Source organism: Typopeltis vanoorti, chromosome 5 (genome assembly GCF_054136105.1).
Source record: "Typopeltis vanoorti isolate ZY-2024b chromosome 5, IOZ_Tvanoo_1.0, whole genome shotgun sequence".
Lineage (NCBI taxonomy): Eukaryota > Metazoa > Arthropoda > Arachnida > Uropygi > Thelyphonidae > Typopeltis > Typopeltis vanoorti.
This window is the reverse complement of record NC_143553.1, coordinates 92,566,361-92,587,489: the sequence shown is the minus strand read 5'-3', so window position 1 is coordinate 92,587,489 and position 21,129 is coordinate 92,566,361. Positions and strand designations below refer to the sequence as shown.

Below are 21,129 nucleotides of genomic sequence, written 5' to 3'. Positions count from 1 at the left end.
ACAGAAAGTTCTAGTACCGATTGTGTCGCGAGTGCACGTTTGAAAGAGGATGGTGAGAAAGAGAGGCGAAAAAATGTTAAAAAATCAGAAAAAAGAAAAAGAGCGATTTGACAACCGTAACGAATGTTAAAAGGGATGAAAGTGAGGCGGAAAGAAACGAAATTGAGAGAACGAATGAAAGTAGAAATGGCGTGATGCAGAAATCGCAAGTAAAAAAAATTGAAAGAATGAATGATAGCGAAAAAAGAATGAATGATGGCAAAAGTTGGACGCATGTTGGCATGAAAGTACTGAACCAAAGAAAGATAAATGACAGTAAAAGTGAGAAGAATGATAGCGAAAGTTGGACGCATGTTAGTTCGAAAGTACGGAAACAAAGAAAGATAAATGAGAGTGAAAGTGAGAAGAATGATAGTGAAAGTTGGACGTATGTTAGACCAAAAGTACGGAAACAAAGAAGGATGAATGAGAGGGAAAGTGAGAAGAGGGGGTTGAGAGTTAGAAAGTTAGAAAGATTTAATGATAGAGAGAATGTGTCGCGAGGTTCGGAAGGTGAATTGGATTGGATGAAGCAAGAAATGAAATGGATGCGGAATGAAATTAAGAGAATTCAGGTCAAAACTATTAAAATAAGTCATGATGGCATGAAAGAGTTAACGAAAGATGAGCGAGTGGCGTTGTATGGCGACTCCATTATTAAAGGTGTGCTAGAGGATAAATTGCACAAGGTATGTTTTCCAGGTGGTAAAATGAGTAGAGTGATTGAGGCATTGAATATGAGGCGGGAGCAAGCAAAAGAGTTAATTGTATTAATTGGTACAAATGATTTGAGAGAGAACAAAGAGCATGTCAAAATGAATGTCAGGAGACTGCTTGGAAAGATAAAAGAGAATAGTGTGATAGGAATGGTAGTCAGTGTGTTGCCTAGGTATGATTGTGGTGAAATGAGGCGGAGAGCAAGGATTATGAATGATATTCTGGCTGAAATGTGTGAGGAGATTGGAGTACAGTTTGTTAATGTGTGGAATGAGTTTGAGGGACGAAGTGAGCTGTATGGGAGCGATGGACTGCATTTGAGTGGTTATGGTGTGAATCGCTTGGAGAGACTGCTGCTGGAAAGTAGAGAAGTGAATACAGAGAATGAATCAGATCGAGAGGGGAGTGATGTGGAAGAGCAGGAGAGTAAGACAGCAGAGATTGAAGAAGCGGAAATGAATGGGGAAGTGAGTGTTATGAGTATAGAAAATGAGAGAATGGGTGTGCAAGAGGAGCAGGGAAACGGGGAGGCTCAGGGTGGACAGGGGTACACAGCATGAGAAAGGTGGATGTTCCAAGAGGAGGTGAGAGCAATGTAGGCAGGAAAGTAATGGGATGATCAGGGATCAAAAGGAAACAGATGGAATTGCAAAGGGTTCTAAAATGAAGAAGCAGAAAGGGAAATGGCCCCAGTCCAGCATGGAGAGATCACATCGATTGAGTGGTATCAGTGGAACTAGCTGTAGATCCAGAAATGAGTTGTTGTGTTTGTATACCAATGCTAGAAGTATAAGAAACAAGGCGGATGAAATGGTTGCACTAATTGCGTCTGTGCACCCAGAGATTGTCGGAATAAGTGAGACATGGCTAGATGAGGACGACATCCTGACAGGAATAGAGATGGAAAGGTATGATGTGTTTCGTGAGGATAGAAGGGGTAAAAAGGGAGGGGGAGTGCTGTTGATGATAGAGAAAGAGTTATGTCCATACAAGGTAGAGATCCAAGAGGGAAATAGGGCCAGTGGTTTTGAGGCAGTATGGTGTGGGATAGAGGTGAATAGAATCAAATACTTGGTGGGATGTTGTTATAGACTTGGTAATGTGGATGGTGGTGATAGTGAAATGTATTGTCAAATAAGCCAAGCAGATAAGAAAAGGTTGATCATTATGGGTGATTTTAATTATGGCAATATAGACTGGAATGAAGAGATAGCAACTGGAAGTAAAGAAAATGAGTTTCTTATGTTTTTGAGGGATAACTACCTCAGACAGTATGTAACAGAGGGCACACGAGGATTAAGGGTCTTGGATTTGGTCATCTCATCAGAGGATGTAATTATTCATGAGGTGTCAAATCATCCACCAGTTGGTGAAAGTGACCATGAGGTGATTACCTGTGTGGTTGCCAGCAGTGCAAGGACCCCTGTGAAAAAAGGGTATATGTGGAACTACAAGGGGGGTGATTATGAAGAGCTCAGGAGACAGCTTACAGGTGGTGTAGCATGGAATGAGGAGTTAGCTGGAAAAGAGATCAATGCAGCTTGGGGGATTTTCAAAAACTACTTAGTAGATGCAATGTCTAAATGTACACCATGGATGAGAAGGTTAAATAAGGTAGGTGTGAGATGGATGAATAAAGAGATTAAGCATGCAATACAGAGAAAAAGGGCATTGTGGAGGCAGCATAAGAGAAGTGGAAGTAACCAATTTCATGAGGTCTACAAAGATCATGCAAGGAGGGTGACTTGGTTGGTGAGAGTAGCTAAAGAGAGGTATGAACAGCAGTTAGCTAATGAAGCCAAAAAGAATCCTAGGGAGTTCTTTCGATATGTAGCCAGCAAAAGAAAGAATGATTATGGAAGGATGACATTGATTGGAGGAAATGGTATAAAGACAGCTGTTGCAGAATGTGTGGTGGAGATACTTAATGAGCAATTCATAAAGATCTTTCAATCTTGTGAAAGTGACTTCATGGAGAGATTAAGGGCAGTTGATGATGGGGAGGAGAGACTGACTGTAAGTGAGCAAGAGGTATTTGGGGAGTTGAGTAAACTAGATGTAAATAAGGCTGTGGGAGTTGATAATATATCACCGCGTATTCTGAAGGAACGTGCCAGAGAGTTGACACCTGCCTTGACATATTTTTTTAATTTGAGTCTTGCACTTGGTCAAGTCCCTAAAGAGTGGAAGGAGGGCAAGATTGTGCCACTTCATAAAGGAGGTGATCGAACTCAAGCATCAAACTATAGGCCTATCTGTGTGTCAGGTGTTGTGGTTAAGTTGTTGGAGAAGTTTGTGAGAACTAGGATCCAGAGTTGGGTTGACAACAATGGTATAATCTTTGATGGAAAGCATGGATTTACTAAAGGGAGGTCATGTTTTAGTAATCTACTTACTTATTACAATAAAGTGACTGCTTCCTTGGACAGAGGAGAAGGATACACAGTAATATACTTGGATTTTGCAAAAGCTTTTGATAGAGTACCTCATGATAAGTTGACAGTCAAACTAGAGCAGATGGGGTTGGATATTAGATTAGTGCATTGGGTTGGAGACTGGCTATCTGATAGGTATCAACAAGTTGTGTATGGGGATGCAATATCCAGGAAAAGGAAAGTCACTAGTGGAGTGCCTCAGTGTTTTAGGGCCATTACTATTTAACTCTTATATTAATGATATAGTTGAAGATTTGGATGGAGATATTCAGTTATTTGCAGATGATGCAAAGTTGGGACGAACCATAAAGAGTAGTGAAGATGTTGTGGCCTTGCAAGAAGACTTTAAATTGAGTGATTGGGCAAGCAAATGGGGGATGTGAGTTCAATGTTGCAAAATGTAAGGTTTTAAAATTTGGAAAACAAAGATGGGATGCAGAATTTATGCTTGGTGAGAATATATTGTTGGAAGTAGAGGAAATAAGAGATCTTGGGGTGATAGTGGATAAGGATCTAAAATTTAGGGGACACATTGCCAAAATTGTGAAGACAACATAAAGACTTCTGGGAATGATGCGGAGGACACTGATGTGTAGAAGTAGGGAGATTCTTGTTCCATTGTATAAGGCTTTGATTAGGCCACACATGGACTATTGTGCCCAGATTTGGTCACCTGGTTTTCAGAAGGATGAAGAGATGTTGGAAAGGGTCCAAAGGCGACTGACTAAGGTAGTTTCTGACCTCTGGAATGTCGAGTATGAGGAAAGATTGAAAAGATGAAATTTGCTGAGTCTAGTGGAGAGAAGGAAGAGGGGAGATATGATAGAGACCTACTAGTTGGTAAGGGGTTATTATAAGATCAATGGTGGAGAAGTTCTACAGAGAATAGTGGGAGATCAGGGGAGAACCAGAGGTCATCCCTGGAAACTGTATAAAGAGGGTGTGAGTAAGGGAGTGAGAGGCAGATTTTTTTCGTGCAGAGTTGTGAGTGATTGGAATGCCTTGCCTGAGAGTGTGGTGTCTGCAAGGAGTTTGAATGTGTTTAAGACACGGTATGATGAGATGTGTGTGAGATAAAAGGACCTCCTAGATGAGTCTTTGACTCCATGAGGTCTTGTTTAGTAATAATAAAAAAAAAATCAGCTAACGCCTTTTTATTCCCGTAAACGGGAGTAGGCGAGGCCATTTAGCCCTACCTAACTTTTGGAGACTGAGTGGGCAGTTCAATCTCCACTGGTACCCAATCAGAGACAAATGGCCCAAGGCTATCACTAATTAAGCGGTACGCAGTGAAGAGAGACGGCTCAAATGTGCCACCATCTCGTGGTCCCTGACCCTAACACAATATATTTAATGTCGAAATAATGTGGGTTCTACGGTCGATTTTCTTGAGTTTACAGGACGAAAAACCCGAGTTTCCGGGAGGAAAAACCTGCATGCCCGTGCCAGAGATCGACTAACTCGGGAACCGGTCGAAAAAAGGCTTAGAAAAATTTCCACTAGTCGCCGACTAGACTGGAAACCAACCCTTCCTTCGTGCGGCCAAGCGCGGTGGTGTGCAAACGCCACATCCACTGACCTACACAGCTTAGTAATAATAATAATATATTAAAATAAATTTTAATACACTTCCAATATTTCGGCAATGTCACGTTGCCATTCTCACAGAAACTTAAATACAAGCCAGTGCACGCAGGCACAACAAACAGTAAATGAGGAATGAAGCAGGAAGCTATTCTTTCTCTTAAAAGTCCTGATGGTGCCCCTTAGCGGGAAATGTTGGTATTCTTGGCCGATTGGGCTGAAGGTCTTCTGATGTAGGTTTCCCAAATTTGGGGCAGTCTCATGCAACCAAATTTGTTTAAGTTTGGATTGTTTCTTAGGGCTAAGGCTGATTCCATGAATAGCCTTTCGTATTTGAATTTACTACGATGTATTATCATGACTTTACGGTGTATTAACAGGGCTAAACTTATCTGTTCAAATGACAATGCCCTAACCACAGAACTAAACCACATTCTCAACACTTTCTTAGCCAATGGCTACCCCCCCCCCCAAAAAAATCCAAAACATATTGAAACCAATAAACCACAACTCCCCCCCCCCATTCTCAACAAGGATTACTCTAAACCCATCACCATTCCCTATATCCGAGGCATCTCTGAAAAAAATTACAAAAATCGTAAAAATACATGACTTAACTTCTTTTTACAGACCATATAAAAAATTGGCATCCCTTATCTGCTCCACTAAAGACCAAGCTCCCCCCCAGGCAGGACAGCTAATATCAGAATTTCAGAACACAAGGACTACATCCAGTTTCATCCGTATTCTATGGCGGGAATCCAGCGCATAGTCTTGGAGACCATGCGCTGGATTCCCGCCATAGAATACAGTGGAAGAAAGCCACGATAATACACCGTAGTAAATTCAAATATATGAAAGGCTATTCATGGAATCAGCCTCAGCCCTAAGAAACAATCCAAACCTAAACAAATTTGGTGGCACGAGACTGCCCCAAATTTGGGAAACTTACATCAGAAGTACTGTGTGTTGTGCCTGCATGCACGTGTCCTGTATTTAAGTTCCTATGATAATGGCAACGTGGCGCTGCCGAAATATTGGAAGTGTATTAAAATTTATTTTAATGTATGTTCTATTGTACGTTGTAATTTCCTTAAGCTATTTAGTAAAACAGTTTACATGTTCTATCCATTTTTGTTTATAATTGTTTAGTTCTTTTAAAATATTCTTTGTAATTCTAATAATGATGTGTATTTTGCAGTTCTTCTCATAAATCTCATTTCACTTGTTTTTATTCTTTATTTATCTTGTTTGTTTATTGCCCAAATTTCACGGCCATATAATAATATGGGCACTGCTAAAGTATTGTATATTTTCAAGCGTGTTTCTTTTCGTACTATATTTGGATTCTTCTTCTTCTTCTTCTTTGGTGCATCAATCTGAAAATTGGTAAATATAGCAGCACATCACAACATCCTGTCTTTTATTTGGATTGAGTGTTCTTTTATCAGGCCTATAATCTGTAAAAATTTTGAAGTTTTTAATATTTTATTTTTTTTCTTCATATGATATTTCACATCCAAGATAACTGAAAGTATTTATCTCTTCTATTATTTTATTATAACTATTTTTCTTCTAATTGGAGTTTTTCCACAAAATGCCATTGTTTTAGTTTCTCTGTGGATATTTTCAATCCAAACTGTTCTACTATAATGTTTAAATTATATATTGCTCTTTGTAAATTTTCTTCCTTATCTGACATTATTACCTGATCATCTGCAAATAATAGCATATTTATTTTGTTACTCCAGGAAATTTTTTTCCTGGAGTAACAAAATAAATATGCTATTATTTATTTTGTTTATTATTATCTATATCTGGATTGTTTAAGGTGTTCCACTGTATTAATGTTTCATTAATGTGAATATTGAAATGTGTTGGAGACAGTGAGCATCCCTGTCTTATTCCTTGGTTTATAGATTGTTTTTCAGACATTTTTTTCATTTATTTTTATTTCATCATCATTATTATTATTACAGGTATCTGCATGGAGTCAGTAGACTTACCGCAGGAGACCCAAACTATCAAAACAATATCTATCATATCTCTTCTTGAATTCATTTACAGATGAAGAACTCGCAACTGAGTCAGGCAATGCATTCCATTCACCACCCTCCAGGCGAAAAACCTTGTTCCCACACCTTTGTTAACCACACTTTTCCTTAATTTCCAGGGATGACCTCTTGTTCTTTTATCACTATCACACAGCTGAAACATTTCCCCTGCATCAATCTTATAAAAATCTTTTAGTAATTTAAATGTTTCCTATCATATCCCCTCTTTTCTGCTTATCAACCAACCTCTGTAATCCACAAACTCTCAATCTATCAATGTAGAGAGCATTTTTTACATCACTCACCAACTTAGTCACTCTCCTCTGAACCCTTTCCACAACCTACTCATCTCCAAGGAATCCAGGTCACCAGACCTGAGCACAGTAATTCAAATGTGCAAGTATCAACACTTTATAAAGGGGATTAATAACCTCTTTATCTCTGGATGTTAGTGTGTTCCTCAATAACCAAGTAATCCTATGTGCAATCTTGGACACCTTAGCAATGTGTCTCCTGAACTTCATCTCCCTATCTACCAACACCCCTAAGTCCCTAGCCTCATCAGTCTCTTGGAGTACCGTTCCATCAATGTAGTACACAGCTGGTAATCTTTTAATCCCAAAATGCATAACTTTACACTTTTCCACATTGAACTGACATCCACTTCCTTTTGCTCATTTTACCAGCTTAAATTTACCAGTTTAAATCATCCTGCAAACTCTCAACATCAGCTTGATTTTTTTATTGCGCTACCCAACTTTGCATCATCAAACAACTGACTATCTCCCTGTAAGCCATTTCCTATATCATTTATGTACAAATTAAACAACAATGGCACAAGCACAGAGCCCTGAGGCATAACACTGGTCACCTGCCTCATCCTGAACCCAGTTCCTCCACACCACCTTCTGGTATCTCTCCCTGAGCCATTCTCCTATCCATATCACCAGTTTAGCATCCCTATCTGCTCCAATTTGTGTAACAGTATTCCATGGGGGTATCCTGTCAAAAAACCTTAGCTAAATTCAGAAGTACCACTGTGCAGCCATTTCCTTTGTCCAACTCAGATGTCATTCTATTATAAAAAGCTAATAAATTGCTAAGGCAGGATTGACCTTTAACAAAACCATGTTGGCCACTATAGAGTATCATATCCTGATCCACCCATTCTTGAATTTTGTTTTTAACCAACTTTTCCAATACTTTTACCACCACCACTCCTGAGATGGTGATTGGTCTGTTATTAACTACCGCAGTTTTAGAGCCACCTTTATGCAAAGGAACTACTTTGCCTTCCTTCCACTTCCTAGGGACCATAATAGAGTTCAAACTTAAGTTAAATAACCAAGTAAGAGGAGTTGACAATTCCTTTGCACATTCTCATGGAAAGGTTTTTAGACGTTGGTTATGCATTTTTAACTAAGTAATTTAAGGAAATTACAACGTCACTAGGATATACATTAAAATAAATTTTGGATAATATACTTCAATATTTCGGCAACATCACGTTGTCATTTTCAAGAAACTTAAGAACAAGACACGTGCATGCAGGCACAACAAACAGTAAATAAGGAAGAAGCAGGAAGCTATTATTTCTCCTAAAGTCCTGTTGGTGCTCCCTAGCAGGCAATGTTGGTATTCTTGGGCGATTGGGCTGAAGGTCTTCTGATGTAGGTTTCCCAAATTTGAGGCGGTCTCATGCAGCCAAATTTCTTGAGGTTCGGATTGTTTCTTAGGGTCGAAGCTGATTCCATTAAAAGCCTTTCATACTTGTATTTACTACGGTGTATTATCTTGGCTTTCTTCCACCGTATTCTATGGCAGGTAATTACAGCCACTCTGGTCAGCAAGACCAGAGTGGCTGCATTGGTGAAACCGGATGTAGTCCTTGTGTTCTGAAATTCTGATATTTGCTGTCCTGCCTGTTTGGTCAAAGTAGGACAGCTTACAGCTGCAAGGGACCTGGTATACACCAGGTAGGTCTGGGGGGGGGGGAGGTTGGTCTTTAGTAGAGCGGATAAGGGATGCCAATTTTTTATATGGTCTGTAACAAGAAGTTAAGTCATGTTTTTTTAGGATTTTTGCAATTTTTTCCGAGGTGTCTCGGATAGAGAGTATGATGATGGATTTAGAGTAATCCTTGTTTTGAGATGGGGGGGGGGTTGTGCTTTACTGGTTTCAATATTTTTTGGATTTTTTTGGGGGGTAGCCATTGGCTGAGAAAGTGTTGAGAATGTGGTTTAGTTCTGTGGTTAGGGCATTGTCATTTGAGCAGATAAGTTTAGCCCTGTTGTGTATTGTCTTAGTGACTCCATATTGTTGTGAGGAGAGGTGGTGGGATTGTTGGTGAATGTATCTGCCTGCACATTCCTTTGCACATTCACGCAATACCAGAGCTGATATTCCATCTAAACCTACAGCAGTGTTCACATTTAAATTTTGCAATATACTAAGTACCTCTGATTTCTTAACTTCAATTCTCACATTAGTTATTGCTACAGGTAAAGAGATATTCTCACTTGAGTGATAGACTTTTGAAAAGTGATCACGCAGTAACTCTACTATTACATCTGAATTGGTCACCTCGATACCATCAGCACCCACTAAAATTATCCTTCCGAAGTCATTCTTCCTTTTACTTGCCAGATAGCGGAAGAACTGTTTGGGATTGCACTTAATCTCCTTGGCTAAGGTCTTCTCATCATCTGATTTAGCTTTTCTTACTATGCTGGTAACCTTCCTAGCTTGAGCCTTGTACTGCTCATAGGTGTACTGATCGCCTTTCTCCTTGTAAATTCTCCATAACATTTTCTTTTTTTGCAAATCAGCTTGACACTATATTTTGTATATAGTGTCAAGCTTGATACTACTACTCATCCACCTAACACCTACCTTGTTTGTCTTCCTGACCATAGGGACACAATCTGATATTGCCTTCCTCAGATACCCACTGATTTTATCCCATGCATTGCTAATATCTTTCTCCTGCAATATATTCTGCCATGGGACTGCTGCAAGCTCACTCTGAAGCTTGTTATAATTGCCTAACCTGTGGTTCCATATATACCCCTTCTTAAGAGAGAAATCCACAAATTTTGCAACCTCCCAAGTCAATACCACATATTTGCTCTCACCAATTGGAGGTAATGATGATATCTTACTTATGTGCAAACAGTTATGTGCTGTTGCAAGTAATTATCTCATAGAAGATGTATGAATTCCATTTCCTTTTTGCCATGTGATATTTCCTCCTTCCAATTGTTATCACTATAATTAAAATCCCCCATAATAATCACTAACCATGCACTCATTGCACTAATTTGCTGATGCATGAATTCAATATCATCCCTATACCCCCCCCCCTGGCCTATAGCAGCATCTAACTATATATTTGGTTGCATTGGTCACTATTTCACACCAGATCACCTCAAATGTACTATCATTCACATGTCTATCATCATATGTCATCAACAGTACTCCCCCTTTTTATCTTCTCTATCCTCCCTGAAAATACTGTACCCATCACATTCAATTCCAGTGACCACATCTGCTGACAGCCAAGTTTCACTAATGCCTACAACTTTTGGTGAGATTGCACTGACTAATGCCAAAAATTCTTCCCTCTTATTTTGAATGCTTGTATTTGTATACAAAAATTGCAGATTCCCTTTAGTTCTTGTACCAGCTTTAAAACTGATATACATGTCACTAATTTTAGTAGTCCCATGCTGATTTTTATCCCCTCTATTCTGCAATTTATTCCACGAATAATGATCAACAATTATACAATCACTGCTTAAGTTTCTCCCTCTTACACTCAACCTTTTCAATTTTAGTTTCCCTGCCCAATTACTTCAACTTGTTCAGAAAACAGTAACTTCAATCGCTTATGACCTTCCATGTTCAGATGCAACCCATCTCTTGCATACAGCTGTCTTTTGCCTTCAAACACACTCCAGACATCAACAAATTCCAGACCTTTTTTTTTTTTTTTTGCACATTCTTGCAATCATATCATTCATTATCATTGCTCATCTACTAAACTCATAATTGTCAAAACGAGGCAGCACACACACACACACACTATTCTCCCACTGATACTTTTTTTCTTCACGATATCTAACAATGTTCTTAAATCCTTTGCTACCTGATTTATACTGCCACTCAGATCATTTGCAACCACCATAACTATCATCTTTTCTGCATTGTGCCTTCTCTTTATTACTAAAGCCACTCTTGGGGGGGGGTGGGGGGGGGGGGGGGTGGGGGGGGGGGGGGGTGGGGGGGGGGGGGGGTGGGGGGGGGGGGGGGTGGGGGGGGGGGGGGGTGGGGGGGGGGGGGGGTGGGGGGGGGGGGGGGTGGGGGGGGGGGGGGGTGGGGGGGGGGGGGGGTGGGGGGGGGGGGGGGTGGGGGGGGGGGGGGGTGGGGGGGGGGGGGGGTGGGGGGGGGGGGGGGTGGGGGGGGGGGGGGGTGGGGGGGGGGGGGGGTGGGGGGGGGGGGGGGTGGGGGGGGGGGGGGGTGGGGGGGGGGGGGGGTGGGGGGGGGGGGGGGTGGGGGGGGGGGGGGGTGGGGGGGGGGGGGGGTGGGGGGGGGGGGGGGTGGGGGGGGGGGGGGGTGGGGGGGGGGGGGGGTGGGGGGGGGGGGGGGTGGGGGGGGGGGGGGGTGGGGGGGGGGGGGGGTGGGGGGGGGGGGGGGTGGGGGGGGGGGGGGGTGGGGGGGGGGGGGGGTGGGGGGGGGAAGTGGGGGGGGGTTTTGGGCTATCCTGGAAATTAATTAAGTTTCTCGAAATTAAAACTTACAAAAACTTACACTCACTCTACAATGGCTCAGGAACGACTCACTGGTCTAGAAACAATATCTATAGAGCATGAAATTGCATCTACAATCAATATAGATGAATTAATTCAAAACTTTGCCAAAGCAAAAGCCCTAAAGATTAATTTTTCATAATTTTTGTATTTAAGATGTAATAATTTTCTTGCTATACAGATATTAGGAGTAATCATATATGTATACAAATGTATTGGTTTTGATTAAGAAATTTTTTTAATGTTCATAATGATATTATTTTTATAAATATCCACATGTGTAGGTGTACGTGTGCTTGTGTGAGTATGACATAATATATATAGAGAGACAATGTATTAGGGGGCATCTAAATTTTCTTTGCCTAGGGGCAAAGAAAATTTAGATACTCTCGGACCGGCCCTGACCTGTTCCACAGTCAGTTTATCCCCTTCAAATTCTAGGGACCAAATCTAAGAACAATAGTCTAAGTGTGGTCTGATCAGAGTCTTATACAACGGAATGATAACTCTTTTATTTCTGAAGGTCAGCAGAAATAAAAAATACTCCTTCTGAGTATTGCAGCAATCCTCTGAGTTACCCTCACTACCTTTGCAATATGCTCCCTGAATTTCAGTATTCTATTGATCATCACCCCCAGATCTCTTGTCTCCCCTACCTCTGCCAGTACAGCTCCTCCAATCGAGTATGCATCCTCCCATTGATGGATCCCAAACCCTCAAGACTACATTTTGCTACATTGAACCGATACTCCCATTCATTTGCCCATCTGTCTAGTTTATTCAAATCCTCTTGCAGGGCTGCCACATCTGCACTATTACTGATAACCCTTCACAGCTTCACATCATCCGCAAACAACTGAGTGTCCCCTTCCCCTTGCAATCCATTGACAATATCATTGATATAAAAGTTAAACAATACAGGTCCCAGTACTTAGCCCTGTGGGACCCCACTTGTAACCTTCTGCCTCCTTTATTTTGCCCCACCATACCCAGCTCTCTGATACCTATCAGTCAGCCAATCCTGAATCCATTTGACTAATCCGACATTTAAACCCATGTGCTGCAACTTAAATATCAGCTTATCATGTGGCACCATGTCAAACACCTTTGCAAAATAAAAAAAAAATGGCAGTATATGCCTTTCCCTCATCAACTGCTCTTGTCACTTTATTATAAAAGGCAATCATATTACTAAAGCAAGAGCGTCCCTTAACAAATTCATGTTGATTCTCGCAGATAACATTACTCTCATCTGCCCAACGCTGTATATAGTCCCTCACTAATTTCTCCAAGACCTTAACTACTGATGACACACAAACAGGTCTATAATTAGACACTTCCAGTCTGCTACCACCCTTATGCAGCGGCACTATCTTACCTTCCTTCCATTCCCTGGGTACCTTTCTCGCAGCTAGACTTTTATTGAAAAGCCAGGTCAACGTAATTGTCGGTTCTTTAGCACATTCTCTCAAAATCCATGCTGAAATACCATCCAGTCCAACAGCTTTTTTACTGGTATCCAGAGTACTCAATATTCGGAACATACTCTCCTCTTGCACCTCTAAACCCTGAACCTGCCCTATCCCTCTAGTATTAAAACCTCCTCCAGGATGAAATACTCCAATAAAGTGCTCATTGACAACTGCACTATGTATTCTGCATCAATCACTCTATTCCCATTTTTATCCCACAACGTCATTCTTTCACAATCGTTTCTTTGCCTACTGGCCACATAGCTAAAAAATTCCCTAGGATTTTCTTTGGATCTTAGTGCCAATCTCTTCTCATATTCCAGTTTTGCCTTCCTCACCATTCTGGTCACTCTCCTGGCCTGCGTCTTTTATTCTTTGTGTATCTGACCTCCACCCCCTCTCAATCTCTTTTTCAACTGCAGTTCGTGTTTGATACCGTTTGTCATCCACTTTACATCAAATTGTGTCCTCTTCTTCACTCGTGGAATACAGCTTACTATTGCTGCTAACAAATATTCTTTCACAATTTCCTAAGCACTGATGATATCCTGGCTTTCCAATTCTGCCCTCCATGGAACTGCCCCTTTTAGACCATTGTTATTGTTCAGATTGGGGTGGTTGATAAGAATCTCACAGGCTTCCTTAAATTTGCATTCATACCATGTTTTGGTGTGATGTAAACATTTGCACATGTATTACGTTCTGGTTATTTTGCATGGCAAAACGCTTTCTACCTACAAAAAGACTGCACAGCCAAGGGCTCACCATTATCCCCCCCCCCCCCCCATTGCTAACTTTTATATGGAACATTTGAAGCAACATGCTCTAGATTCTTCTCTTTTTTCTAGATTCTAGATTCTTCTCTCTAGATTCTTTCAAACCCAAAGTGTGGCTTAGATACGTTGACAATGTTTTTGCAATCTGGCCCCATAGCCGCCAGACACTAGACACTTTCTTTAGCCACCTAAACAACACAAAGGCATACAGTTCACAATTGAGATTGAAAAACAGAACACACTTTCGTTTCTAGATACATTTGTCACATGTCTTCCTTCTGGTAGATTTTCCTTCACTGTTTACTGGAAACCGACACATATATACACATGAACTCCTATCACCACTCAACACAAAAACTAGATGTCATTAATACTCTAAAAAACTGGGCTTTGAAGATCTGCTCCAATGAACAAGCACTGAAAGACAAATTTAAAGTTACAGCAATACTTTTCTTAAAAATGGTTACAGCCAAAACTATTAACAAAATTCTCTACAAGACCTCAACAAAAAACAAAGATAAACAGACTACAATAAAACTATAATCATTCCTTACATTAAAGGAACATCAGATAAAATAAACTGAATACTACAGAAATACAACTTCAAAGCCACCTTTAAACCTCCTGCAAAATTAAAAAGCTTACTCAACTTGTAAAATGAAAAATGTAAATAAAAAAATGTTTAAAAATATGCCACTTGGTCACTGACATTTGCTACACAGATGTCATTTCCTTCAGTTTTGAGAATAGAGGATATGCCGCCATTGTTATAATCTGCTTGCAGGCAATTTTTATGACCCGTCATAAACAGCGATATTCCCTTTCCCAAATGTTGAAAGGTTTCGATGTGTGAAAATTAATGATACACAGATGTTATTAGGCGTTCTGGGTCTGAGCTTTTTGACATATTCACAAATATTGTTCTCCTCAGAATATTTTTACTATAAAATATTTATTCGTGAAAAGTGCTTAGAAAACTAAAATGACAAATTCCAGAACTTCTCACGGAACACAGTTTGAGAAACCCTGATTTAGGCCATGATCCTGTTCTCCCATATCCTTGTAATCAATTTATGAAACACTCTTATCCCTTCCCCTGATAGCCATAAGCAAAGGTAAATAGAATTATAATATATTAATTGGAATATTCTTGACTTTTAATGTCCATTTTCAATATGGACATTATTTCATGTGTCATGATTGAATTCTATCAGGTTTTGATTACTAGTAATAAATGAATAATTATTTCATGTATAGTGAACAAGCTTGGAGAAATGACAATTCAACTAGCTAAATTTGTGGCACCACATGTATGTGAACAGGGGACTAGAATATTGTCAAGAGCAATGAGTGAAGATCAAGTAGATTCACAGGCAAAAATTCATAATGTGATGACTGTAGCTGCAGGAAGTGTTCAAGGTAACAAATTACTTTTTATATTATTAATTGAACATTCTTTTTCTTATAATAGTATTAATTTGATCAATGTTCTGTTTTTTACTACCAGTAATAACTTAGCCATGCTTTTTGAGAGAGAGAGAGAGAGGCGCCTTGTTGTTGTGCAATATGAATGCATTATTAATAGGGGGGTGGGATGTGTATGTGGCTGAAGTTGACAGTAATTGATAAATAACTAGTGAGTCATGTTATTTTATACATGCTGCTGTAGAAAATAAAGGTAGCTGTTAGAATGGTTAAGTTAATACTTTATCAGCAGTTTACAAAATGATTTCTTAATTTCAGCTGGCAATCTCCCCATATTTCTAATAAATAACTAATAGGCATCTAACAGTCATGCTATCACACAGCAGTAGATAAGGTCTCACCATAAGTTTTATGTATTTGGTTGAGTGATTACATTATAGTATAAATTTATAGAAATATCTTAAACTTATGAAGGCTATGAGAAGAAAAAAAACTGAAGAACAAGTTTCATCCTGAATTCAGGCTAAATAGGAGTTGCCAGGATCATATTTTTATTTTTAAGACAGTCAAGAGGTCATGGTAATATAATAAGGATCATCTGTACTTGAGTTTTGTAGATCTGAAAAAAGCACATGATAAAATGCCAAGAGGAAATTTATTCAAAATCCTATAAATATATGGTATAAATGGAAAACATTATACAAAGCAATATATAGCCTGTATTTAAGTTGTAAGTCTGCAGTAGAATTGAAGATTGTTTGATGTGAAATGAGATGTAAGACAAGCCTGTACTATTTCCACTCTTATTCATCATCTACAGTATATGGATCACACTTTCCTTCTTCAGAGGCAATGTGGCATTAACCATGGTTATGGTACTTATGTGCTGTAGGTCTTGTAACCCACACAGTCCAAGGTCTGATATGCAAATAAATATGTGGGTGATCTGAAAAGTTCTCAACCATAGATGGCAACACTATCGGCAAGATTTTTTTTTTCTAAGTTGGTACATCTGTCATAAACATTCATGTGAAATTGCAAGTCATTCTATGAAGTAGTTTGTTTTATACAGCTGTCTGAAGCAAAAGCATTGTCTGTATCCCTCGAAATGGATAAAATTGAGTATCGTACAGTTATAAAATTCTTTGTAAAAGGTTTAACCCCAAAAGAAATTCATTCTAAGTTCATAAAAATTTATGGGCACTCTTCTCTTCATGAGCATAATCTTTAATGAGCATTAAATATTAGGAAAGATATTTCTGTGGAAATGGAAGAACAGCATAGAAACAAAATGCACAGAAGTAAAGAATGTGGATTAAAAAATGAAACGTGATTGAAATCTGATGCAACATGATGCCACAAAGGCAAAATATAATGAAGTGGTTAGAGTAGAAATCAAAGTGGTTAGAGGAGCATTGTGATAATATCAGTAAATGCTGTGGTAAAGATTGAACAAAGAGAAATATACAAAATGATCAGAAACATCAAGAAGAAGTGAAACCCAAAACAGAGAACCATAAAAGATGAAAAGGATGAAATTTTCATGAACAAGAAGAGAGATAGACAAGATGCTGTTCAGAGTTATATAAGACGCTGTTCAGAGTTATATAAGACATAGGGAGATAGGTGTTGATATCCAAAAAAGATTGATTAATGAATTAAAGGAATATCACCACCAAGCACAGAAGGAGAGACTGACATACTGAGGGATGAAGTTGTTGAAGTAGTAGAGCATCTGAAGAACCATAAAAGTCCTGGGAATGATGGGATTACTCGAAAGATGCTGAAACTTGGACAAGATGATGATAGACAAAATATGCCAGTTTTAATAATTTGTGTGATTAAGAGAAAATACCAAAAGAATGGAAAAGATCGATTCAATACCCATTCACAAAAAGGAAGCTAAAAGGGCTGCAAAAATTGCAGAACAGGTTGCTCTCAAGAGTAATATAGGAAAAGTACTTGTGATATTAACAAAAAGAATAAGATGACTGATGGATGAAAATCTAAAAGATGAATAGGCAGGATTCAGAAGAGACAGGAATACTTTGCACCAAATAGTAATGTTAAGATTAATTGCAGACAAAGCTATATATAAAAATACAGCTTTTATATAAAATTGGGGGGTTGCCCCTCTTCCCCCCCCAAAGGAAAAGGGAAAAAACACTAGAAAATTTTCCAAAAATCTTTTCCTAATTAATAAAATTCATTTTTTTTAAATTTATGTTGTGTCGTATCTTCTATTTCTATACTACTTAAATATTAAAGTATTAGGAGTTTCAACCCTCAAAACTCTGACAGAAGTAATAAAAAAAAATGAGTAATGTGATTTGCCTTCTTAATTTTTATGATATACCAGTGGTCTAGGGTTAATAAATATTTACTAAATGAACAACAACTTTAGGTTCATTTTCATTTAAGGTTCATTGAACTTTAAGGTGTTCAACACTTATAGCCAACTGGTGTTGGTATTATTGTTTGTGGCAATGTTGCTTGAGTGGATAGCATATCTATTTCCCAGCTGAGAGGCTGTGGATTTGAATTCTGTCTGGTGCATAAATATTTGAATATCTTTAACTGGTAGATGAATTATAAGAACATTTTAAAAATATATGGAATTTACAACCGTGTTAAAAAAACATTTTCATTATCCCGACGTTTTGATCTTCACATCAAGATCATCATCTGGAGCATACATCAATATACAAGACAAGCTGAGTTACATTATTAATTGTAAGCTAAAGAAACAATGATTTGATCACATGTTATTCTGCTGGCATGACCTCTAGTGGGGGTGGGGAATTACATCAAGCTAAATTCTATTTACGATGACAGGAATAAACATTCTTTCAGAAACAATGATGTCCTATTTTTAGTGTTACAATTCTTATTTTTGCTTTTAAGATACTGGATTTTCTACAGTCCTGTTTATAGTTGTTCTTAGTGAGGAATGTTCCGTGGGTCAAATATATACCTTTCATATGTTTGGGAATTTTAGACCATCATTATTGTTCAGATTGGGGTGATTGATAATAATCTCACATGCTTCCTTGAATTTTCGTTCATCCCATGTTTTAGTGCGATGAGACAACTAGTGTTTTTCCAGTCAATTCTGTGTAAGGAATTCAGGGCATGATCAGCTTCACCATAATTATCATATTTAATGTGTCATTTATGTTCTTTTTGTCTGATAGGAATTGTGCATCCTGTTTCTCCTATATATGGTATGTTGCAAGTACAATAAATCCAGTGTACTCCAGGGTGGGCTAGTGGAGGGAGTGGGTCTTTGGATGAGTTGAGTAAGCTTTTTAATTTTGCAGGAGGTTTAAAGGTGGCTTTGAGGTTGTATTTTCGTAGTACTTTGTTTATTTTGTCTGATGTTCCTTTAATGTAGGGAATGATTATAGTTTTATTGTAGTCTGGTTTGTCTTTGTTTCTTATTGAGGTTTTGTAGAGAACTTTGTTACTAGTGTTTCGGCTGTATCCGTTTTTTTGGAAAGTATTAAAGATAATTTTAAATTTGTCTTTTAGTGCCTGTTCGTTGGAACAGATCGTCTGCACTCTGTTTTTTAGCGTGTTGATGACACCTAGTTTTTGTGTTGGGATAATAAAAAAAAGGTTTTTTTTTAACACGGTTATAAATTCCGTAAATTTTTAAAATGAATGCTGATCACTGTGTAACTCTAAAAGAAAGAATTATAAGAACACTGCAGTTATGCTTATCAGAGACCTGAAGTGACTTAACATTCAACATATTGTGTCTAGATCAGGAGAACCAAATTATCTAATGCTTAACTCATTCATAGTACAAACATTATTGTTAACTATTATTAATATACTGTTTTACTACAATTAGTCCATGGAGTTAAAATATGCATTGCAGGAAGTTCTACTGTCAGGCAAGTTCATCACACTATTTATTTATTTAGCACGTGGTAGTGTGTATATGTGGGGTGGGGGGAAATACAAGAAATTATTTAGCAAAACTATATACAGACTGACAATTCAGTTAACCAGTTGATATCAATATCTGAGAGTAAATGCAAGTTCCTGAAGCCTCAAGGGAAGGAGCATATGGGGACAGTCATCAGTGATATGATGCATAGTCTGCATAGTCTGGAATGCAAAAGGATGAATTCCACACAGATGTAATAAGTGGGCACATCGACTTTGTCCAGTCCTAATAATTGATAGTTGAATTTGTGATCAAGTATTTGTTTATAGTTCATTCCAGTCTTCTCCACCAGTCATGGGAGAATCACCATCATCTGGTGATTCCACAAGTCATATTGGAGATCTGGAGGCAAGGCAGTGTGCTGAAGGTGAAGAAACATCTCGATGTATGGGAAATACATGTTATTTCTGATGATGGCTTCTTCTTTTCTGAAGCATGAAAGAGTGATATGGGAAAGAACAGGTAATCCTAGGAGAGGAGTAGATCATAAGTACTATAGATGGTTCTCATTGTTATGTTAAGTGATGTGTCCACGACAGTTGTGTGGTGACTTTGGTTCCAAACTGGTGAACAGTACTCCACAACAGGGAAACTAGAGCCAGGGCTGCTGTTCTAAGAGTCGAAGTATTACAACTCCAAGTTGCGCCTGTCAGCTAGTTTATGATGTTGTTCCTGGCAGATATCTTTAATTTAGTTACTTAAGTATAAAGAGCTAATAAGCTTCATTTCGGCAATGAAAACATTACTTAAATTAAGGGGATATTAAATCCCGCATAGTTTTAAAACCGAATAAGAAACTCAAAGATCAGAATCAGAGAGTTTATTGCCGAATATAGTAAACTATAAAGTATCGGCGACACTAGCATTAGCCAATGCAAGTGATCATAGTACAATACCGGGCAACTCGTTGCAAAGGTGGAGGAAGTTCAGATCGCTATTCTTAGGTATTTTCCATAATGTAAAAACACATTTCCTAGGAAATGTATGCTGTTATTACATTATGGAGGGAGGTCACTACCCAGACCGGTTTCAGCCTTTTTTGAGGCTTCATCAGTGAGTAGCATTGAGAAGCCTCAAAAAAGGCTGAAACCAGTCTGGGTTGTGACCTCCCTCCATAATGTAATAACAGCATACATTTCCTAGGAAATGTGTTTTTACATTATGGAAAATACCTAAGAATAGCGATCTGAACTTCCTCCACCATTGCAACGAGTTGCCCGGTATTGTACTACATACTAGGATCACTTGCATTGGCTAACGCTAGTGTCGCCGATACTTTATAGTTTACTATATTCGGCAAGAAACTCTCTGATTCCGATCTTTGAGTTTCTTATTCGGTTTTAAAACTATGCGGGATTTAATATCCCCTTAATTTAAGTAATCTTTAATTTAGTTTTTTCTAATTGTTTTTGGTAAGTTAGACTATGGTCAAGTGTGACACCAAGGTAACAAGGGCTACTTTCATGGATTAGAGTCCTGTTGCAGAAATATATATTTAGTTTTCTATGAGCCTCGTGATTATTTAGGTGGAAAGCAGAAACAACAGTTTTGCTGGGATTAGGAGATAGTCTCCAGCTGTCAAAGTAATTTTGTAGTGAGCTCTGATCTTTGCTCAGTATTTCCTCAAGGCCTTGAAAGGTACTATCTTGGATGGAGATAGTTATGTCATCAGCATAGATAAGTTTTCGACTAGCTGTTGGAGGGACATGTCAGTGATCTCTGGATCCTCTTCAGTATATCTTCATTCCCTTGAAAACCTTGTCAAAAGCACCTAGTATTTCCATATGGTCACTTTCCCAAATACTAACCGGGCTCAGATTTGCTTTACTTCAGTGATCAGATGAGTACTGCTTCAAATGGATCA

General features: G+C 38.9%; 1 protein-coding gene across 1 annotated transcript in view; it reads left to right on the top strand.

Moving 5' to 3' along the window:
* spartin overlaps nt 1-21,129 on the top strand; it is a 93,463-nt gene that overhangs the window by 41,078 nt on the left and 31,256 nt on the right. The window contains exon 4 of the mRNA XM_090393449.1: nt 15,131-15,304. Coding sequence (XP_090249575.1) covers nt 15,131-15,304 — 174 coding nt within the window. The remainder of the gene's footprint in view (nt 1-15,130; nt 15,305-21,129) is intronic.